At 49.3% G+C, this 23,343-nt stretch overlaps 3 protein-coding genes across 4 annotated transcripts; all 3 read left to right on the top strand.

Moving 5' to 3' along the window:
* The first annotated feature begins 875 nt into the window (after positions 1–875).
* HP1BP3 (heterochromatin protein 1 binding protein 3) lies at positions 876–6,639 on the top strand. Of its 2 annotated transcripts, none has more exons than XM_053451392.1 (12): positions 876–936; positions 2,016–2,114; positions 2,250–2,406; positions 2,628–2,790; positions 3,023–3,166; positions 3,437–3,517; positions 3,669–3,826; positions 4,238–4,328; positions 4,414–4,558; positions 4,847–4,958; positions 5,057–5,137; positions 5,388–6,639. In XM_053451392.1, the coding sequence occupies exons 1-12, from the start codon at positions 891–893 to the stop codon at positions 5,662–5,664; spliced, it is 1,554 nt and encodes a 517-aa protein (XP_053307367.1). In that variant the 5' UTR covers positions 876–890; the 3' UTR covers positions 5,665–6,639. The 2 variants fall into 2 exon arrangements, with proteins under 2 accessions (XP_053307367.1, XP_053307368.1); XM_053451393.1 differs by having other exon boundaries at positions 878–959.
* Positions 6,640–8,538: 1,899 nt separating this feature from the next.
* SH2D5 (SH2 domain containing 5) lies at positions 8,539–13,098 on the top strand. The gene is made up of 9 exons (XM_053451571.1): positions 8,539–8,971; positions 9,252–9,332; positions 9,533–9,607; positions 10,741–10,887; positions 11,146–11,388; positions 11,541–11,866; positions 12,101–12,260; positions 12,553–12,774; positions 12,958–13,098. The coding sequence occupies exons 1-9, from the start codon at positions 8,816–8,818 to the stop codon at positions 13,096–13,098; spliced, it is 1,551 nt and encodes a 516-aa protein (XP_053307546.1). The 5' UTR covers positions 8,539–8,815.
* A 1,849-nt stretch (positions 13,099–14,947) lies between these two features.
* Positions 14,948–22,959, top strand: KIF17 (kinesin family member 17). Its single transcript, XM_053451860.1, has 14 exons — positions 14,948–15,184; positions 15,624–15,770; positions 15,860–15,961; positions 17,081–17,270; positions 17,390–17,842; positions 18,260–18,348; positions 18,857–19,004; positions 19,130–19,182; positions 19,520–19,659; positions 19,963–20,194; positions 20,371–20,629; positions 20,952–21,016; positions 21,115–21,232; positions 21,937–22,959. The coding sequence occupies exons 1-14, from the start codon at positions 14,954–14,956 to the stop codon at positions 22,143–22,145; spliced, it is 2,436 nt and encodes an 811-aa protein (XP_053307835.1). The 5' UTR covers positions 14,948–14,953; the 3' UTR covers positions 22,146–22,959.
* The last annotated feature ends 384 nt before the right edge of the window (positions 22,960–23,343 follow it).

Genomic DNA, 23,343 nt, shown 5'->3' with positions numbered 1-23,343 from the left:
AGGTTAATGGAGGGGTGAGGAAAGATGCTAGAAGCAGTTCTCCCTTCATTTTTGGAGATACATAGCCGGAGTGGGGGTCCAGAACCTGTGTCCACTTGGTTATGATGCCCTGCCTGGAAACCGGGATCCCTCTGCATTCCAGGACATGAACCGCACATAGAAACTCAAACATGCCTGCCGTTCTAGGCACCCCAGGGGGGTTAGCGGCTCGGTGGTGGAACTGCAAAAACCTGCTGGACTCCTCGGGAGGTGGCATGAGGGTCATCTGCGCAGCTTGAGGTGTTGCCTTGGTTTGGTCCGGGCTGTGAAGTTACCCTGGAAGCCAGTTGGACCTAAGCGCTTAGTCACCCCACCAAGTGCGCTCCGGTACGCCGGACTCATGAACATTACTCTGCGGTAGCCCAGTGCGGGGTGGATGTCGTCTCCGTCACGTCTAGTTTGGGCTCCTTGCTTTTTCCACAATCTGGCGGCGCAAGAACCACCGTAACTAAAGGTCACCGACGAAACATTTAAATGAAATGTCCCAAAAAATGAACGTGTGAGAAAAGAGTCTCCAAACAGAGCTGACCTTCGGAAGAGGGGAAACAACGCAGTTTATGGTAATAAAGGGCTGGACGCCATGCGCAGGTGGAAGAGCTGGTCCCACCCATGAGGAAGCTGCATTGTTTGCTGCAGCTTGCATGGCGTGTGTTACGGTTGCAGTATTTCATGTAATATGTCACCTTCCTGGGCCTGAGTATATAGGTGGTTCCTAGTTATGTCTTAATGAGGCCCCGCATGCTGTGGCTGGAGAACAGCCCCACTCTGCTCCTCCGTTGCCATGGCAGGGCAAGGGCGGGGCCAACGGTTGCCATGGTGGCGACGTAGGGCACGCACTACGGGGACGTGCCATGAAGGGGCGGGGCCTAGGCACGGCGAACGCGAGACAACACGACGGTCGGTAGCTCCGGAGTGCCGAGGTGATTGCGGGGCCCCACGGAGGGCGAGGAACAGGGAAATGGGGTTCCAGGATTGGGGGTGCAGCTTTAGAGCCAGCCCGGGGGGCCTCAGGGCAGCGGCCGCCATGTTTTAGGCCTGCAGAGTTAGCGATACCAGTGGCCTAGGGCTGCCCTTACCCAGCAGGGCCCTTGCTGGGGATGCAGGGGCCCATCGCTATCACGGAGGTGTTCTGAGGTTCCCCTGCACACGCGCAATCCCAACCCACTCTCGGGTCAGCCGAAAGATGCTGCGGCCGCTGATAGGCTGCAGAATGAGCAAGGCCCCGCCCCCTCATTGCTGTTTCTTTGTTTTGTGCTTGTCTAGCTCTCCACACGCTGTGCACTCATTGGCTGCTAGAGCTGCGGGTGTGAGCTGATTGGCCGGCGTAATACCTGTTTGGTACAGGTCATTCTACCTCTCACTGACCACTGATTGTGGCAAAACCTACTAACTGTTCACTAGACATGCCTGCCAGCGACAGCCCCTCATTAACTGCCCCAGACGCCTTCACCGGGGCAGCTGAGCTGGGGATGCTGGCCTTGCAGGATGTAGTAGTGAGTTGGGACTGGAATCGGGAATAATCGGGTTCTGTGAATCTGCCGGTTTTGCCCCAGGGCCAAGTGGGGTTATTAGAATAATTGTACCCCTCCCCATCGTCTGTCTGCATTCCCAATCGGACTTTGACTCGGATCCCATATTGTCCAAAATACCGCATTTAATCCAGAGCAACAAATCCCGGCCAGAGCCTCTGATCTTCGCAGAGAAACTTCTGTGACCGGTGAGGTCACCGTAGTCTGTTTATTCCCGCACCTGAAGTGTGTAATTATATTTTCACGTTGGCCGGAAGAGTTGCGTGGGGTTAATGTTACCCCATAGTTGGCTGGGGATGGTGACTCTTTGATGTAGAATGTGATGGAAGATGGTGTCCACACGTTGGCATTCCCCTGATACCCCAGGAATTTCTTGAGGTCGCTCCGGAGGAATGCATTGGCTGGTTTCCGGATTTCCAGTGACATATCTTTGTTTTCCTGCCCCAGGTCTCAGAGATCCCACCATGCCGATTCGCCGCTCAGTCAATTCATCCAACCAAGAGACGGCACCAAAAAGCCGGCCTGCTGAAAGCGAGAAGAAAGCAGGTAACGGCGGGGGGTGGGGTGGGGGCTGCGGCTGCCGGCCCTTATAGGCAGCTGCGTCCAAACTGTGTGTCCATAGTCCAATTGGTTAAAGAAAGCTAGCTCACGGTAGATAAAGCCTGTCTGCATCTCTCCCAGAGCCCGACGCCAGCTCTGAGGAATCTGCTTCCACTGGAGAGGAGCAAGAGACCGAAACGCCCCCAGCTACCTCCAGTGAGGCCGAGCTGCCCAAGGAGCAGGAGCCGGAGGCAGAGAAGAAGGATGAAGGGCAGCTAACTGAGCAGAGCAAGAAAGAGTAAGAGGCCTTTGTGTTTGTTGCACAGGGTGCGGCGTGTCCTGGGTGTTGGAGAGAGCACAGTATCGGTGGGATTTATGGTGGACGGTGGTATAAACAGTTACCTGTGAGCGCACCAAAGGATTTATTTAGTCTCCAAGTACTTTCTTTAGCCTCTTTCGGTATTCAGAGTTTTGCTAGAACGTCAGTGACGGATCTTTAATACCCAGTCTTGATTTTAGTAGGGAAAAGGAGCAATCCAAAGAAAAAGAAAAGAAAGTGAAAAAGACCATTCCATCATGGGCAACTCTGTCTGCCAGCCAGCTGGCCCGGGCACAGAAGCAAACACACATGGCTTCCTCTTCTCGTCCCAAGATGGACGCCATTCTTACCGAGGCCATCAAGGTTAGCACTGGAGAGACCTGTATAATGCAGAAAAGAAGGTCCCAGTCCAGCAATGGGGGGGGGGTAGTACTTCATTCCTGCACTCAATGCGCCATCTTTGTTTGGCACCATAAATACAGCAGAGGTATTTGCATTGCATCCTTCCCTCCCCATCCCTGCATCCCACCGGAAACCAGCAGGGAACACGACTGTCTCGGGAGGTAAGGAGGTCTCATGATTTTGTCTCTTGCAGGCTTGTTTCCAGAAGTCCGGCGCATCTGCAGTTGCAATTCGAAAGTACATTATCAGCAAATACCCTTCCCTGGAGTTAGAAAGGAGAGGGTACCTGCTCAAGCAAGCCCTTAAGAGGGAGCTTCAGAGGGGAATAATTCGCCAGGTGAGCCCTGGGCCCTGCGTTCTGCACTTTTATAGATATTCTTGTGGAACTAATCTGGTATCACGTCAGATGCTCACCGATGTGCCAGGTATCCAAGGACGATGCGCCATGAGAAGAATTCTGACTGCGCTGCGACTGTCTGGCACCGCTGGTGCTGCTCTAGGAGATGGAACAAACGCCAGGCGCTGGACACAGCCGTCGCTGGTGGGTTAGGCAGGTGTTGTAGGCTCTGACTATTAGTGATCCATGACGTTAACACTCTTCCCACAGGTGAAGGGGAAGGGGGCTTCTGGCAGCTTTATGGTCACGTCAAATTCCGGGAAATCGGCCCCCAAAGCCAGAGACAAAAAGGTAAATGAAAGCTAGAATAATATATTTAACTCAAGCTATGTTTTATATGCCGAGATTTGGTGCCTTTTCGTTCAGAGACCTAATTGTAAATTGTCTCTCAAAGAGTATTACGTGAGACCTTTGCACATAAACCCGGTTATTCCCATTACAGAAGAGCAGCTCAGCCGTGATAGCGGAACAAGTCAGTGTCAAGCTGGAAGACATCTTGCCGTTGGCTTTTACCCGACTCTGTGAGCCCAAGGAAGCCTCTTACAGTTTGATCAAGAAATACGTGTCTCAGTATTACCCCAAGCTGAAGGCTGACGTCAGGTACTGACTGGAAACATGTGAAGGCCGCTGCCGGTCACTGCACGGTGGGTCGGATCGACATCACCAAATACTATTGCGGCCCATTTCTAGTGCACACACGGATGAGGAGTTGACCTCAGCTTGACCTGTACCCTCTCCTGTGTAATGCACACGTTACAGGTTACGCTGTATGTGCAGATTCACTGTCACAGAGCACCCATCCTGTCCGAAGTCGTGGGATTTAATCATACGTTCCTTTCAGGGATCTCAATTAGGCAGGATTTTGTGCTGCACGGGGTGGACAATGCCAAATCAGAGCCAGTTTTAGGGTGAAGTACAACCTTTAACTGCCGTGAATGATGGGCAGGGGGTTATACGCAGACATTATCTGTAGAGCTTCACAGTTTGGCCTCGGTGTCTTTCTCCATGCAGGCCCCAGCTCCTGAAGAATGCCCTGCAGAAAGCCGTAGAGAAAGGCCAGCTGGAGCAGATCACCGGAAAGGGAGCTTCCGGTACATTCCAGGTCAGTGAGGCCTGTTTGTTGGTTTAGGTGGCATTTGCTGTTTGGGTTAAGTGGCACTAATTTCCTTATTTCTTTTGTGGCACAGCTGAAGCGGGTCCTAAGTGGCGGTCCATTTGAAGACGCCATCCTCTCTGCCATCACAGCCATGAATGAGCCTAAGACCTGTTCCACCACCGCCATTAAGAAATACGTGTTGGAGAACCATCCAGGCGTGAACTCCAGCCTCCAGGGTGAGAGCTGAAGGCATGTGGGCATGCGTCGGGTGCTGTTTGGGGCCCAGATGCTCTGTTAGAGTTTCTCATTGCAATAACGATTTTTAGAATTGTATGTTGTGCGTCTCTGGTGACGTCATACACGTATCCATATTCACAGAGAGGACACGGCTTCTGCAGGGTTCACCCCTCCTGGGAATTTAAATGTTTTGCCCAGTCCTGGATGCGTAAAAGGCTTACTTTGTGTTATTACACACCTGGTGTGACTTTGTGCTTTAACACCCTTAACATCTTCTTGTTCTTCAGTTCATCTGCTGAAAAGGACTCTGCAGAAGTGTGAGAAGAATGGCTGGTTGGAGCAGATCTCTGGGAAGGGATTCAGTGGTACCTACCAGCTCTCCTTCCCTTATTACCCCAGGTGAGTTGGTTTTGATGTGCCTGCGCGGATAGGCACATGCTGTGTCCTGAGCTGAGTTTGACATTGTGGTCTTCTCACTGCATATCTTCTCCTGGCAGCCCTTACGTGCTTTTCCCAGAAAAAGCAGAGAAGGAGGATAACGAGTCTGAAGTGGAAGAAGAGCCTCCTCCAAAGCGAAGGTGAGACACGGCTCCATTTATGATCCGACATTTTACCATCACTGGCTCTGAGCTCAGGAGATGTGGAGTTCTTACCCTGTGATATAATGACATGTCCCTTTGTGACTTAATCTTATTCAGGTGATAAATGTCCTTGTGGCCCCTCCACTGCTTGTTGGGCTACTGAAAGGCGTTTAAATATCAATTAAATTTGGACATTGAATACTGTGATGCGGCTTTACTCGTTTTTGCTTTACATGATTCTCCGCAGGATGCAGAAGAAAGAAGCTCCCCCAAAATCCAGACCCAGAGCCCCTCCCCCCAAACCCAAGAAACCTGCTCCGGCCCCTCGAGGGAAAGCAAAAGCTCCCCCGAAAAAGGCTCCCCAACCCCCTCCTCCAAAGGCTAAAAAGGGAAAGCCTGCCCCCCCTCCTCCCCCAGCCCCCAAGAAAGCAGCCGGTCGGACTTCCAAGAAACCGGCGCCAGTCAAAAAAGAAAAACCTGTGGCCAAGGCCAGCCCGAGGAAGTCCATGCGCACGAGAAAGTGACCGAACAGCTGTATATACAACACCCCCCTTCAACGCACAAGAGAAATGGCTCTAGGGGGGAAATTTACAGGAAAAAAACTTTTCTAAGTTTAATGCGTGTCTTCATTTTATCCTTTTCCTATTTGTTTTCTGAAAATGGTGCAACCTTAAGAGTTTTTGGTTTAGATGTAGCTGCTGTGAATCTGCCTGTCCCTGTCTGGCCTCAGACCAAAACCAGCAAATCTCCTGATCATGCTTATCGGCCCTTAGTTCGCTGCCCATTTCGATAGTTAATGTCAGTGTTTAAACATTTTAATTTTTTTATATTTGTAGAGCTGAAATTAGCAGTTTTTGGTGGCAGGATTCATGCCGTGTATTCTGAGAGAATCTGTTAGTGGCCCATAATCCAAATTAAAGGCTTTTTTTGTAATAATTTGCTTTATTGTGCTCCTGATTATTGCCGGCATTACACTGTACTGTTTTGCCTGAGTTGTTATTACTCTCCGATCTAAACGCTGGCGCCATTCGCTCGGTAGACCGTCAGATGGGGCTGCCGCCGGCCGCCCTGTTGCTCGTTCCACGCAGGCCGGGTCAGTCTTCCTCCCGTTCTCCCGCACACCGGTCTGGTTCGCAGTAGAAGGCTGACAAGCGATTAATGCTTTTTTTTTGGGGGGGGGGGTAATATGATGCATCCTTTTATGATTTGGTTGGAATCCATGCCAGTCCAGAAGAAATGTATCTTGACCTGGGTTCTCTCGTGTGTATTAAGGTCGGGCTTTTTACGCATTAGCCACTTGCCGCGGCCCCTCTCACTGCTACTAACCCGCGGCGGCGGATCCCTGTAGCATGTTGTACAGAAATTAAAGTAGAAAATGTGTGTTTCTTTTTTAAGCCAATTGTGTCTATTTTAATTTGCCATTTTGTAAAGATCTGAGTGAGGACAGCAATGTGAACTGATGGATATTCTGTTTGCTACAATAAAAGAACTAGATTCTGCTCGTGAGTGTGTGTTACTCGTCATCCTCAGACAGCCAATCCTGGCCCTGCGATGGAGGCCGTATACCAAAGTTACCGTAATAAAGGTTAGTACGGAATTCTCCCTGAACCCATCCTCATTTCACTTTAAAGAAACAAAAATGGATTCCACAAGATGCCATCGCATGGAGACAATAAACGTCATGAAGAGACCCCATGGTTGCGCGTGTGTGAGACAAACCCTCCGACAGGCGTGTTTTATCGGCATTTGACGCCGAACAACTCGTCCACACAGCCCGCGTCTCTCGGCACTTCTAATAACAATATGATGCATTTACACACCGCAGCTATAGTCCGAGCTATAAATACAGTACAAAGAGAAATGAAGATGAACACAAGGATCATACAGGATCTACTCCCCCCTTAAAGCCGCGATTGCCAGAAGCTGTTTCCCCAGATATTGTTTAAGGAAACAGTAGGAAAGACAATTGTGTGATTAACAAAATATGGAATGGTAACCTGATCACTTACAGTTGTGCGACGCGGTGGGAGTCAGTCCTTCCATAGAGCAGGTAACAATCCAGTGTATCCCGACTGTTGGATTAAAGAGAGGGAATAAAATCAATGAGCCTCGTGTTAAATAAGACGACTTCCCTGTGCTCGCTCCAGAATCCCCTGCCCAACAGCATTGATACTGGCGCTTTTACACTATCCTGGTAGAAGCCCCCAAATAAGCACCTATTACTCCACTCAGTCACTTCTCACCCATTATAAATAGGCCCCTCTGATGGTGCCTGGAATGTAAATGGAGTCCTACCTCTTCTATGTGTATCTGCAGGGTTCAGCTCATAGGCTTGGGCTCAATTAACTTAGTGGTGAGTAAATATTTCATTTAGCAGCATAACTATAATAGAGAAAAGTGGCCAACTAGACCATCTCTGGAGAGCAGCTTGCCAGGGCCTCTCACACCAAATGTCCCGTGACAATTGCTCAATTTGTGGAAAACTCAAGCTGGTTTGGACATTCTGCTTCTCCCTGCTACATGTGGAAGGCAGGAGGCAGCTCTCATGTACGGGGAGGCTGGTCTAAACCTTGGGTGGAGAATCTTCTGAGAGACACTAATCCCAGGATGAGAAGCAGCTCAGATACTACATGTGGAAGGCAGGAGGCTGCTCTCAGGTACAGGGAAGACGGTCTCAGCTTCAGGAGGCTGCTCTCAGGTACGGGGAGGTGGGAGGCTGCTCTCAGGTACGGGGAGGTGGGAGGCTGCTCTCAGGTACGGGGAGGTGGGAGGCTGCTCTCAGGTACGGGGAGGTGGGAGGCTGCTCTCAGGTACGAGGAGGTTGGTCTAATCTTTGGTCTAGTCCTCTGAGACAGACACCGATCCCTGGATGAGAAGCAGCAGGAAGAGCCTGCAGATACAGGAGACTATAGAGACGCGGAGCGGGTGAGACATGCTGGGGGTTAGTTGTCGTATGGGAGATTCAGGCTGGTGCAGGAAAGGTGTCGGTGAATGGGATAAGGAACCGTATAGCAGGCGGGTCAGTGTCTGAATGTCTCTCATGAGCTCAGCTGGCGCGTGTTTAACGGGTATAATGAGTGTGTTGAGTCTATTGCTGGATGACCCAGCGTGCTTAGTGTCTGCTTCTACCACTCTGCTCTTTATACATAACCCCGCTATGTCTGCCCCGTAGTGTTGGTGCATGTGCCGTGTGAATGTGATCACTAAGGTGTATCTGTCGTATGATGAGGATAGGGTGATATATTCATGTCTGCCGTTTTGTTCAGACACGCTGATGTGCGCGGTCAGACAGAAGGCACCGCGTGTGTTCACATGCTTTGATCCATAGTCTCGGGGCAGGAGTTGCTCACATTCATTGCTCTGACTAGCTAGTGAACACACTAATCCAATCACCTCCATAGTGTAATCCACAAAGCCCGGCTCTACCGATCCGGTGGGGAGGTCGCAGTTACCTGCAGATTAACGGCTCACCTGCCAGACACACTACATGGCGGCCAAAACAGAGACACCTTCGGTCCTGCGTGGAGTGGAATTAAAACAAACCCCTTCCTACCGTTCACATGCTTTCTGCCCTTTGCCTCCAACTGTTCCAAAACGTATTCAAAACAGTTCTGTTTTCCATGTATTACAGTTATTTGCATACTTGATGTATTAGTGTGGCTGATAACGCTGTGCATGAATGCTATCTGTTTGCTGAGGATGTATCTGGGATGTTTTGTCTCCTATTTTCAGCATTATTTCCCTTCTTATACCACGAGAAAGACGTCAGAACAAGTAGGGCCCTCAAGAATGGCTGCTCCCAGAGCCCGATTCATTACCAAGTTTGCTGAGGTGAGTGCAAGAGGTGACACGAGTAACTTCTTTTACTTCACGGCGTGAAAGGCCTCCGCAAGCAGGAAAAATTGATTGGGATCACCATCTGACCGGTCCTCAGAGAAGCTGCCTGAAACTCGATTCTAAAGCTCTGCAAGTTTCTCGAATGTTCTCAAAGCTCAAGGGAGCAAAGGAGAAGCGTTACTTTTATGTTTAATCTCAGCACCTCGGACAGGCTGTTGATTTGTACTCGTGTAACGAGCGCCATTACTATGTCTTCCCTCTCTTCTTTTCTCAGTATGTTGGTTCGTTTGTCGTGAAAGAAACAGACTGGAGGAGGAGAGTGTGGATTATAGAAGAGCAGATGCTTGACTTGAAGGTAAGTTGCTCACGACACCACTGTCTATCCCCACTCAAACATAGCAAGCTGCCATCTACAACTCCCCACCCTGAGTGGGCACATTCCGCCTTCCAGCCACAAGGGGTTCCAACACTAACCCGAACATAGCCCATCGCCGGCCTGGAATTCTTTGAATAGGTTGGCTTTTTGGCTAATGGCTCCCGTGTGTTCTCCTGCAGGACTGTCCCCGGAGACGTTGTGTGATCCTGAGGTTCTGTGAGCAGGGGGTGAAGATGTATGATGCCAATAGCGAGGTATCTGATACCCCCAGGGTGTATCCGGCAGTTTATTATTATTAATCACAGTACAAAAGAAGGTGTCATTACGTTAATGTATTAATATGAAGCCGCTTTGTAGAGTCGTGAGACAAGACAGATCTAAACACCAAAAAAAATGAACATAAAAGTTAAGATTTAACATTAAAAATGACCTCATGTACAAGCCATGCTGTCAGATCCTACCCTTAGACCTTTCATAGACTGCCGGCTGTGTGGGCACCATGGTATCAGAGGCGGCTGCCCCTGCTTGCACCAGACAGCTCTTCGGTCGTCTTCTATCGTGCGTTCATCAAATCGTGAAGAAAAAGTGCTGCGGTGATCCACACTGTGGAGGCCACAGTGGTGCTAAATCCCCAGTCTTCAGGGGTCTTCTGGGGCTGCACTCCCCTAAAAGATATGCATCCCCTTCCTTCCCACCCAGGCAGAAGCCTTGGGTGGGCCGGATCTTCTAGGATCTCCCCGAAAGGCGATCCACTGAAGTCCTTCTCATCTTCCCATACGATAAACTTACTATGGGGGAATGGGGGCCAGAAGGCACACACCGCTCCCCCCATCAATACAGGACTGAGTCTTCGGGGGCTCAGCTTCACTGTAGCTTCAGGAGACCCAATGGTGCTCAACTCACTTCCGAAACCTGAATCAAACGTGCTCTGAATCCGAAAAAAAAGTGTCGGTGCCGAAATAAGTGCCAGTGAAGGTATCACAGGCCCCAGCCAATGGCTGGTGAGATAAAAAAATTCACCCTCTACCACCAGCCAATGACCGGGGCAATTTAAGAGTGGGTATGAAAAAAGTGCATCATGACACCAGACAGCAAATGCCCTGGGCGCAGGACTCACTCTGCCAAACTGTAGGAAACCATTCCGTGCTGACCTCACTCACTACGCTGGACTGTCTGGCACGCTTCCTGTTTGAGTTGGTGTGAGTCAGCTCGAGGTTAGATTGTATTGATTTTATTCACCTCCTCCAGGTGTTATATTGTGTATAATACTCGTGATATATTACCTGGAGGGGCGTATAATGTCTAATGTATCACCTGGATGAAGTGCACGGTCCCTTAGACTCTCGGGATCGGTCTGCTCATGGCTACCTGTGCTCTGCTGTTTCAGACGCTGCTTATGGCTCACGCGCTCAGGCGGATTCGGTACACCACGTGTCGGCCAGAAGATTGCCAGTTTGCCTTTGTGTCCCGTAACCCGCGCAGCCCGGCCCATGAGCTCTTCTGCCACCTGTTTGTTAGTAGACATCCCAGCGAGGTATGATCACCAAATAAACCAAATGAAACAGCAAGCGCTGTCTAAACACCATTATACACCAGTTAGATTTGGGACATGCTGGATGAAGGCTGGACTTTGCACCCTTAGCTGGGTGTATGAGATGCAGTTCCCTGTGATACTTTAATGAGAATGTTTTATAGTAGAACAGGCTTTATCCACGTATTATTAAACCTGATTATTCATCTCAGTGTTGTGTATGGTGCTATTATCCACGGCATAATCTTTCTCTGTCCCCAGGCCCAGGTATTAAACCTGCTCTTATGCCGATTGTTCCAGCTAGAATACCTGCTCCGGCATCCTGACGTCGGGTACCAAGAGGGCCCTGCTAAGACCTCACCCCAAAAAGCCCTGACGCTGGGATCTGCAAAGAGCATTATAAGAGAGCCTCTGGACCCTGAGCTGGTGTCTCAAAACATTAACGCTTTGGTGTCCTTCCGGCGCCTGCCACTAACTGCAGATCCTGGATCCTCCGACAGACATGTGAGCTCTCCTGGTCATTACACTGTTAATGTGATTCATACATTTCGCACTAAACTTTAGGTAGTTAACGTTTAAGAATTTTTTAGTATGGACGCTCCTGTTGAGGAAAGTTTAAACTGATCTGTGAACTAAACTGAGTGTCTCACCCCCAGGCAGAGGGATCTAATGGCATCTCCATCACCAGGATGTCCTCGTTGGAAAATCCCTACTGCTCCCCAACTCTGGTTCGGAAAAAAGCGATTCGTAGCAAAGTCCTCCGGTCAGGTGCCTATCGCTACCCGCACTATCAGTCTCTACCTCGGCGAGAGGCCGAAGAGCCGAGCCAAACTGGAAAAGTCTGCATGGCTGAAGACTACTCCACGAGCCCCAACAGCGGTCAGTCCACAGCGGGAATGTTCCAGAGCTGCCTCGCAGCCAGGCTGTCCGACAGAGTGGAAACACTGATGGATGATGTTTGGTTCTATGCTGGGATTGGCAGGTAAGGCATTCAGCATGTCGTCACTTTCTGGGGGCTGTGTCTTGTTCTCTGCCTTTCAGTCAGTTACTGTTCTGTGCATTAAGAACACCAGCTGGTTGAAGTCTTCTTGCTAAGTGCTTCAGAGTAGAACTTCTATGGTTCTTTCCTACAATGTACCACTTCCCAAAATGCAATCCCTTGCACAACGGTTTAAGCTACGCCGGTGATACATCGGGTGATAATCTCCCTTCCCAGAGACGCTGGAGTCTCGTTACTGAAGAATGACAGGGTGGGAGCGTTCCTGTTATGTGCCGACCCCGAAGGAGCAGGGACTCTGACGCTGTTTGTGAGGACGCAGTGCGGGGTCATTCCTTACAGTGTGCACAGGACCCCGCAGGGTGTGTACTGCCTCGAGGTACGTCAGACGCAAGGCGGAATTGTACCTTTCCTCAGCTGTGACTAAACTACCAAGTCCTGACAGTTTTCATGTTTACACTAACGTTCTGTCCTTTCAGCGGTGTGTTTAATCATATAGACCAGGAAATGTCCTGTATTGGTTCCGGATCTAACCTTAGTCCTTATACCACCCCTTACTGTAGCTCCGGACTCTTCCTGCCCCATTGGTCTTAGATATAATGTTGAGTCAATGGTCCAGGTCCTGGTGGGCTCAGCACCGACACCTTTTTAATCCTTTTTCTCTCTCGTAGCATCTCCATGAAGACTTTCCAAGTTTGGCAGCCCTGGTGAAGCACCATTCGGGGCCTGACACCAGTCTCTTTAATCAGCTGGCACACGGCAGGGTAAATCCCTGTTTCGAGTCCAACGAACCCACAAGTGAATCCAATGCTTTGGTGAAATCTGGTCACTCGCAGGAGCCGCATGCTGAAGGAACGTCTCTTCATTTGCCTACAAATTGGCAAGTCACCTCAGTAATGACATCAAAAGACCAGCAATGAACAACTTCCTCCTATACCCATGGTTTCCTGGAGCTGCCAAGTTCTTGTTAGATACACTCCTTCTATATAATGGAGCAAATTAAGACATCCAGTCACTGAGGTGCATTTATTACATGAGACGCAAAGGTCTCCTAATGTCACGCGTGTTTGTATCAGCCACGGGAGATGCACCGAGCTGCTCGTCTCTCGTGTTTTAATACCTCAAACTCCTTCCCGTCTACCAGCAGGCAGCTCCACGTTGGCAGCCTCCCGTACCATCCAAATGAGGCGATTGCGCAAGGCAATGGTTGGCTGTAGAACTTTAGCCACAGACCGCGTTTCTGTCTACTATAACCTTAAGGCTTGGTATGTGGTTCTTGCAGCACCCGCTGTCAGGGATCTGACCACCCCGGCAACAACCCGCCAACCGACCAAACCTTGCGTGAAAATAACGGGCCGAGCCGATCGGTGTCTAGGAAGCGTTTTCCCTCCTGTGTGTAATTTATTATTGGTATAAATAGCGCCGTTTAGATATTTCTTTTGACTCATGCGTCTGATAATATATTATTTCTTTTATTCCCGAGAGTCACATCGAGGGGCCGCAAACATTTACTAAAACTTAAATGTAACACAACGCATAAAACAGATGGAGAGTCCTAACGTTATCATGTTTCAGCTAACGATGCAGTCATTTCTTTACTTAAAGCAGACGTTCCAATAACAGCGACAGTATGATCAGCAGCAGCTACATAAAAAACACCTATTATTATACACACCCGCCAGCATGCACACACTATAACACACACATTATTATACACACAACCAGCATGCACACACAATAACACAGACAGCATGCACACACTATAACACACACATTATAACACACACAACCAGCATGCACACGCAATAACACAGACAGCATGCACACACTATAACACAAGCACACAGAGCCAACATGCACACACTATAACACACACATTATAACACACACAACCAGCATGCACACGCAATAACAGACAGCATGCACACACTATAACACACACATTATAACACACACAGCCAGCATGCACACACAATAACACAGACAGCATGCACACACTATAACACAAGCACACAGAGCCAACATGCACACACTAAAACACACACACAATAACACACACAGCCAGCATGCACACACTATAACACAAACACACAAAGCAACATGCACACACTATAACACACACACAAAGAAACATGCACACACTATAACATACACACGCACACAGCCAGCATGCACACACTATAACACACACTGCCAGCATGCACACACTATAACACACACAAAGCAAAATGCACACACAAACACACAAAGCAACATAGACAATAACACACAACCAGCATGCATACACTATAACACAAACACTCAAAGCAACATGCACACACAATAACACACCCCACTCCCGTTTGCATAAATTACAGTTAGGGGCCGGAAAGGCTGATTGTAGGAGAGAGACTTGTCCGACACTCCCCGGCCTCGGTGACGTCATTGATCGGCGGCAGCTCGTTACTAGGAAACGAGAACGCTCTACGGGAGGAGGCGGGGCAACATCTGGGGGGAGTGAAAAGAGCCGTGGAACCAACCCGGTAAGGAACGGAGGAGAGACATCTGGAAAAAAGGGTAAATACCAGTGGGTTGTGAGGGCGAGGTATCAGGGCAAATACCGGGGGGGGGGCAGAGAGAACTGGGGGTCAGGGTAAATATAACAGGGTGCAGAGGCGTCTGGGGATCAGATCGTAAAGAGTACCGAGGCAGAGATGTCGTGGTGAGGGTAAATATACCAGGGGCAGAGATATGATGATGGGGGTAAGTATACCAGGGGCAGAGATGTTGTGATGAGGGTAAATAAACCAGGGGCAGAGATCTGGGGTAAATTCTTTAGTATTTTGTAAATAAAGTGGTCATAATAGGCTTTGTGCTCCCCCCGGGTAAAACGTGTTGGTCCCATCAGCCCCCCCCCCCCCGACTTTATTTGAAAAATGACTGCTGGTTTGAAGACGGGACACGTTTCCTGCACCCCTTCCAAATATTATTATTATTGTTTTATATAGCGCCATCATAATCCATGGCGCTGTACAATGACTGTGGCTTAAGTGGCACTTATCTTTACTCTCTGCCATCACAGTTACCGGAAGGATGGCTGCTGAGAGCGTGAAAGTGGTCGTACGATGCAGGCCCATCAACGAAAGAGAACGAGACCTTAACTGTCGGGTGGTGGTCACCATGGACAGCAGCCGGGGCCAGTGCTTCATCAGGAAGCCCGAATCTCCCGAGGAGAGCCCCAAACAATTCACCTTTGACGGGGCATATTACACGGAGCACTGCACTGAGCAGATCTATAACGAGATTGCTTATCCGTTAGTGGAGGTAAGTGGAGGCCGCACCACCGGACGATGCCAGTCCCGGGGGTTCCCGCATATGATGGTGAATGTCCCGGGGGTTCCCGCATATGATGGTGAATGTCCCGGGGGTTCCCGCATATGATGGTGAATGTCCCGGGGGTTACCGCATATGATGGTGAATGTCCCGGGGGTTACCGCATATGATGGTGAATGTCCCGGGGGTTCCCGCATATGATGGTGAATGTCCCGGGGGTTACCCCATATGATGGTGAATGTCCTGAGGGTTACGACATATTATGGTGAATGTCTTCTTCTCAGACTTCTCACAGCCTTGTGCGAGAGGAAATTTCCAATAATTTACTTCTCCTACAGTCCATGTCACTCTTCCTGCCTTCCTTTGAGAAACATTGAATTATGCGCCCACGTCACTTTGTAACCAGGTATCACCTGCTTCCTTGCCACAGGGGGTGACTGAGGGGTACAACGGCACCATTTTTGCCTATGGGCAGACGGGCAGCGGGAAATCATTCAGCATGCAGGGCGTCCCACACCCTCCTGCACAGAGAGGAATCATCCCGAGAGCCTTCGAACATGTATTTGAGAGCATCCAGGTGATTACGAGTGCTTGCTTTCACTATACCCGAGACATCTTCTGCCTGGGAGAGAACCGGCCTGTCTCATCTTCTCGTCTTCCATACAGTGTGCGGAGAACACCAAGTTCCTGGTGCGCGCTTCATACCTGGAAATTTATAACGAGGAGATCCGTGACCTGCTGGGAGAGGACACTAAGCAGAAGCTGGAGGTAGGTGTCAGAGTCTGGTGCAGATAAGGAGGCAACTGTGGTAACAGCTGGCATTTCCATGGCTCTGATGCCCCTTGGCTTGTACATTAACCATTATACGTGCTGCCTATAGTCCTACAAAAGCCCCAGTGCTTCATCTGAAAACAAAAGTTTCCTTTATATAAAATAAAATGTGAAAGAAATGTCATTATTACTTGTTTCACAGAAATTGGATGGGGGTTAAATGCCAGGCTTTGTTTTCCATGCTCGGCGACCTGTGTTTCCAAGACAACTGCAGGCTCCATGGCTGCTGGCATGAATAGCATTTATGTGTGACAGTGGTTATGGCAACCGGCGACACCGGGATCTGCTGTCTGACCTCGTGGACAGTATACGCAGCGTCTGCACGGGTCTCACAGACCAGGACCAGGCCCTGCACACATAACCCGGCCTGTTCAGTGCCAGAGACCCCCAAGTCCTCCGGGATAGTTAATGACACTAGAGACATTCCAGTTCCCCTGCTTGCGCATGATAGAAGGCCTAGCTTTTAATATCATTGAGAGGTGAAGATGTTGGGAGGGCCGGAGCCCCGCTACAGCTTAACAGGCAGGATGGAGTGAGGAGTAATTACATGCCTCTTCTTGCGCCGTGTCCGCTGCACCTTCTTGCGCCGTGTCGCTGCACCTTCATGCGCCGTGTCCGCTGCCTCTTCTTGCGCCGTTTCCGCTGCCTCTTCATGCACTGTGTCGGCTGCCTCTTCTTGCGCCGTGTCTGCTGCTTCTTCATGCGCCGTGTCTGCTGCCTTTTCTTATCCTGTGTCCGCTGCCTCTTCTTGCGCCGTGTCCACTGCCTCTTCTTGCGCCGTGCCCGCTGCCTCTTCTTGCGCCGTGCCCGCTGCCTCTTCTTGCACCGTGCCCGCTGCCTCTTCTTGCGCCGTGCCCGCTGCCTCTTCTTGCGCCGTGCCCGCTGCCTCTTCTTGCGCCGTGCCCGCTGCCTCTTCTTGCGCCGTGTCCGCTGCACCTTCAGACGTACTTGTTTTCATCGCCATCCACGCACTTAACCAGCAGCGGCAGTTTTTATGTTCTACGTCTTGACTTGTACCCTGGGCACCTTCATCTGGGGTTTGTTCTTCCTTTTCAGCTGAAGGAGCACCCGGAGAGAGGCGTCTACGTGAAGGCCTTATCGCTGCACACCGTGCACAGTGTGGCCGAGTGCGAGAGGATAATGGAGACTGGCTGGAGAAACCGATCTGTCGGCTACACCCTGATGAACAAGGACTCTTCGCGCTCTCACTCAATCTTCACCATCCACATAGAAATCTGCTCCACTGGTACGCTCTCAGCTGAGCCGGCGGCTTCCGACGCAGGAAGGGAATGGGGACAGTTACCCCCGTTGGGCAAGCATCAGGTGTTAATTTCATTTGTTTAAATCAAATTTCTTTACACGTAGATGCAAACGGAGAAGATCATCTTCGAGCTGGAAAACTCAATTTGGTAGACCTTGCCGGCAGTGAGAGACAAGCCAAAACGGGGGCTACAGGAGAGAGACTCAAGGAAGCCACCAAAATAAACCTGTCCCTCTCTGCTTTGGGTAACGTCATCTCAGCTCTAGTGGACGGAAAGTCCAAACATATCCCTTACAGGGACTCCAAGCTGACTCGCCTGCTTCAGGATTCGCTAGGGGGGAATACAAAGACCCTCATGGTGGCATGCCTGTCTCCCGCTGACAACAACTACGATGAGACCCTGAGCACCCTGAGATATGCCAACCGAGCTAAAAACATCAAGAACAAACCACGCATCAATGAGGACCCCAAGGATGCCCTGCTCAGGGAGTACCAGGAAGAGATTAAAAGGCTGAAGGGCATGCTGACGGAGCAGAGCAACGTGAAGGACCTGGCAGGTAGACAGCATGCGTATTGTCCCTGTCCTGTCACCGAAAGCCTGTAGTGAACCTTTTGCGATTCCCATAACATATTTAACATTAGGAAAACATGATTTGTGCCTTAACCCTTTCAGGAAGAGGTCTCTGACACTCAAATAGTGAAAACAGCTTGTGCTCAGACATCAGTCACATAACTATATGCCGATAGGTGTCAACCAGGACATGTAACTCATATATGAGAAAAGTACCTGAGGAATCAGAGCCAAAACAAACACCAGATCTGTACGTTTCATGGCAATCTAGGACCAAGTGAATGAACATTGCTGGATTCCATTGCATGAGCCTGTAGAGCATACAGGCTTTACTCGTACCCCTCGATGTGGACATGGCCGTGAGGTTTATTCACCATAAGTAATGATACTTCTTCTCCCACAGCATTCGAAAGGCTAACAATGAAGTCACCAGAAATGCAGTCAAATGGTTCTGAAACGGATACAGAGGCTGAGAAACAAATGATCAGACAGGTAACGCGTGTGGAGCAGCTGCTTGAGTCTGCGGGCCTGAAAGTCGCTTTACGTCTTCAGCCCTGAAGTCTTCCCCTCAAAGAAAGGCAGCGAGTTGATAAATAAGCGCAGGGGTCTGGGAAATAGCTATTGATTGAGTGGATTTACCTGGGAAGATCCTTAAAACCTGTATGGGTAGAACACAGGCAACTGGTTTGTGCCCCACTAGCTTACCAAACACAAGTCCACTATATATAGAGAGCATCGGGTATAATTCAATATAAGCCACTCCATCCCTTTCCTAAACGGATAATATTCTTTGGTGACTATGTCAGCCACAGCTGCAAGAGTCAAGCTGTTTCCAAACTAGTTATGCATCGGCCATGCTTTTGGGAGTTGTAGTTCTTAAAAGGCATGGGAGCGTCGTGCCTGACTTTGCTTCATGGGGTGCCACGTACTACTCCTGTAATAAATCCACACAGGAGGCATAATTTTACTAAAGGTAACCAAACTTCCTCCCCTCCTTCAGGAGTACGAGGAAAGGTTCGCCCAGCTGAAAGCAGAATATGAAGCCGAACAAAAGTCGCGTGCGCGCCTGGAGGAGGATATTAGCAATTTGCGCAACTCTTATGACATGCGGTTGGCCAGCATGGAAGAGGATCTGAAGAAGACATCAGGTGACTGGATTTACTAAAAATATTGTGAATTAGTGGTCCCTTTCTGGGGCTACATATGACACAGGTCATTGCTGTCACGCGTAACACTCGCCACCTCACAAAATGTTCTTCTGGTTTCTTTGCAGCTGTTCCTCTTGTTCCTGGGGCAGCGAGCTCAGATGATGCATCAACTCTCCAGGTATTGTGTGAAACTTTAACTTCATAGACAAGGGATCTCCAGGGGGCAGATGCAGAAATCATTGGTCACACGCAGCTCTAAGGAACTAGTACACGCATCCCTGAGCGAACACCGCTCCAGAGCTTCCTTTATGTCTCCTATTCCAGCACCGGTTCTTTTTAAGGGTGTTTTATGATCCAGCACTTGCAGTAAGGAGTGTGAGTTGTTTAGACATGGACACAGCGTGTTACAACAAGACCCATTCTGCACAGATATCTCTAGCGGCAGCTAACATATTTACGTGTTTACGAGATGTCTACATGGGAATTGTTTACCTTGCGTTGCATTTCCCCATTAGCCTGAAGCGCCTCAATCACAGGTGGCTGTGCACCTGCAGAGTGTGAAGAGAGGGAATCTGGGGCCACAGTTGGCCCCGAACACATTGCATCCTCCCGAGGACTCAACTGGGGCGGTAAGCCCCCAGCTGGTACTTGCCAGGTGAGAACCAATTACCACGTCAATGAACACACAGGACATTTGATGTACTGCCAATGCACTAGACCCACTGGGAATGATGCGACGGTACATAACTGGGGAGGGCACAGGACAGGAGTCATACGTGGAAATGCTGTACTGGATATTTAGGAATTTCGCTAATTATAACTGCTGGAGTAGGTACTGCATTTATGAGGTTCTCTGTAGAAAGGCCATATGGCCATTCCCCTTTCCTCTTCTTATCCAAAAGCCTTTGCTACCTGTATTACCTCTAACTGTAAAGGGAAATCCATATTGCCCTTTTAGGCTTCAGGTTCTGGAGCAGCAGGTGGTAGGTGGGGAACAAGCTAAAAACAAGGACCTGAAGGAGAAGCACAAGCGACGGAAAAAATATGCTGACGAGAGGAAGAAGGAACTGGTGGCAGCTCTGCAGAGTATGGATGAGGACGGCAGCGACAGGGCCCTGGTGAATGTTTACGAGTCAATTCAAGAGGAGCTACAGGCTAAGAACCGGCTCCTGGAAAAGTCGCGGAAGAAGGTAGGGTTACTCACGAATGCCACCAGGAGCCAAAGTAGTAATTTTAAGAGACAAAGAAAGTGGGGTGTAATAAATGCCGCCCTCTGCGCGTCTGATAAACTCAGTCCTATTGTAGTTGTGTTCCCAGTAGTATATATTAGTGTGGGGAGAGTCGAATGATCTGCTTTGCTCTGTAGTTGAAGGCAGCAGAGACCGAGATTGAAGATCTGCAGGCTGAGTTTGAGCGCGAGAGGAACGACTACCTGGCTACAATCCGCCGGCAGGAGCGAGAGATGCTTCTGTCCCAGCAGATCCTGGACCAGGTTCAGTCGCTCATCCGACGGGACTGCAATTATAGCAACTTAGACAGGATAAGGAGAGAGGCTTCATGGGATGAGGACAGCGGCTGCTGGAAGTTACCAGAGCTTGTGTCGCATAAAATCAGCCTCCCCGCAGGTGGGTCAATTAATATACTCCCTGCCTCCTGTTACACTATGCAACCATTAGAAATGTTATAAAAAATGTAATGAGAAGGCACAGTGTATACAGAGTACACACAGTGCCACTAATTCACCACAATATCCCAATGCCTGTCCTGGACATAACACAGTATGAATGTCCGTGCCTCGTACAGGTTCTGTCTCTCCACAGACGGGGTCCCAGTAAGTAAATGTCAGGCGCAGGAAAGGGGCGCACTCAGATGTTTCAGGTGGGACCGTGCTGCCTTGCCTTTTATTACTAGTGACTGGCCATTACCGGTTGGTATTTTTTGTTGCAGCAGCTCCTGGTTTGCCACAGGCAAAAACAAAGACATCACCAGTGGAGAATGGAGACCATCACATGGTAAGTGATATAACGTCATTATAAAACCCTTTTAAGCAGTTGTTTGTACATAATCTTGAAATCAGTAGAAATGTAATGTGTTACATGACCTCCTGCAGGAAGAAGATCGCTACAGGATGATGCTCAGCCGCAGCGACAGTGAGAACATCGCCAGTAACTACTTTAGGTCCAAGAGAGCGAGCCAAATCCTGAGCGCTGATCCCATGAAAAGTTTTGGTAAGGAGCTCTAGCAAAGCTATGTACAGACAGGGGATCTGTGCCACAGAAAAGAGCTAGCTGAGAACTAGAAAGGACTGAATTAGACCTTAACTAGGAGTAAAGAGGCAAAACAAGAAAAAGTAAGCCATAAGTAGAAAAGAAGACCTGGGGTGGAAAAACAGTGCGAGAGAGCAGACAGGAGGTAACGGGGCAGATCATACTGCGCAAGTGTTGCCTGAGCTGTGGGGCATCAAAGACACGCACGTCTGTGTATGTATGTATGATCCGTGGTGAGACATACACTATCCCCGCTAATACATAGTGCTGAGGAGCTGTCTGTTCTTGTCTGTTTATTAGCCGTAATGAATAAAATTAAAACAAAAATATTAAAGCTCTTGTTCCATTTAGACAAAACGTTACTTGCAATCCCAAGCAAAATACACAAATAAACCTTAGAAGACCTGCTATTTCATTATTTCCAATGATGCTTTAATCACATAAAAACAACACAGAAACTTGTAAGGGGTGTTGCTATGGCAACAACCTATTAGTGCCTGCTTTTATGTTCCTGTTATGAATGCAGCTAAATTGTATTTGAGTGAAGAGTTATTTCTGTGAAGGAATTGGGCATTCAGCAGGACTGGGAGAAGTGTTAATCGGCAGAGTAAGTGGAACCGCAGCTTTAACTGAACTCATTTTAGTTTTATTGTGTTCGCCCACAGTGCTGCATAACTCCTCGCCCGTATACTCCGCATCTCCAAGCGCATCCAGTTCCCTCTTAACTGCGAGTATAAGCTCAGCGTCGCCGCTGCAGGGAATCGATCTGCCTTTGCCTCGACCGTTCCGGCTGGAATCCTTAGAACTTCCCAACCCATCCGCCAAAAGTAAACGAAAAAAGAACAAGCTGCCGCCCGGCGTGGATCCGCTGTGATTGCTGCCGAGTATCTGCCACATTCTCATTTGTTTGCCCTTAAAGGGTCAGCTTCTTCTACAAAGAAGAAGCGCGACTCACAAACTCAAGTATTTACCTTTAAAAACAAGAAAAGCACCCGATACGAACGTTTTTTGTCTGATGCGTGTCGCCCAGACCCTGCTGTCTTGGAACGTTAAATGTAATGTCAGAATGTTTTTTGGGTTATAACGTTATGTTGGGAAATACGTGATATTATACGGCTTTTCTCAAACAAAGAACATTACATCATAATCTGTTGGTTCCTAAAGCAGCCCTCAAGCTCCACCAAAGCTCTTGGTGTTACCTGTTTCCATACTGGGATCCAGTTGGTGGTTCTGGTCGGTTGGGTTCGGAGACGAGCCGGCCCAGGATCCTCTGCTACAGACGGGGCACCAGTCAGCGTCACTACCAGCTGCGCCACCTCCAAACCGCTGCATGCTGCGCCACTGCCTGAGGGGGCACATTTTATATGAGTTACGGGCTGTCGACTTCAGTCCCCACAGAAGAACAAACGTGTTACAGACATGACATGATTAAGAGACAAGAACGCACCAGCTCGGCCGGGACAACTGCCCCTCAACTGCCCTGTGAGAAGGCTGCGAGCTCCCACTTTATATAAAGACATGAAGGGCCGGCCCGGACACGTTGGACCCCCAGACAAACTGACAGAACGGTGTCGGCAATCTATGGTGATTGCACCAGAATCACTTTAAATGTCATCCTCATTGTACAGCTTGTGATTAAACCCCTGTGTTGGGAAGCAGTTATAATAAAGGACGGGTTTTCCTGTCACTGTTTATACGCGTTTATACAGAAAGCAATATATATATTTATTACAAACCCACCTTACGGTATCCCACAGGGGCAGCCACCTGTCTGAACTCCATGTTCTCTGCAGGATTATTCCTCCCCGTTATGTTATCGCCCCCCCATTGTTAAGTTGCTGGTTTGCTCAGGCAGTAAGGGTTGCCGTGACAGAGAATTGATGGGAGAATGGTGGCTCTGACACAGGCTGCTACCAATCTCAGCTTGTCTGAGGGGAATTTTCAGAAGGAATCTCTCCTAAAGAACCCCACTGTAAGGAATACTGAGTAATTGATTTGGTTGCGCGGGGGCAGTTTCCCCTGGTTATAAATTGCTATCTGCCCCACTAGGACCCTCCCTGTCTTTCTTAGGT

Source organism: Spea bombifrons, chromosome 12 (assembly GCF_027358695.1).
Source record: "Spea bombifrons isolate aSpeBom1 chromosome 12, aSpeBom1.2.pri, whole genome shotgun sequence".
Classification (NCBI taxonomy): Eukaryota; Metazoa; Chordata; class Amphibia; order Anura; family Pelobatidae; genus Spea; species Spea bombifrons.
Note: the sequence above shows the minus strand (reverse complement) of the source record. Positions and strands in the feature narration are given on the sequence as shown.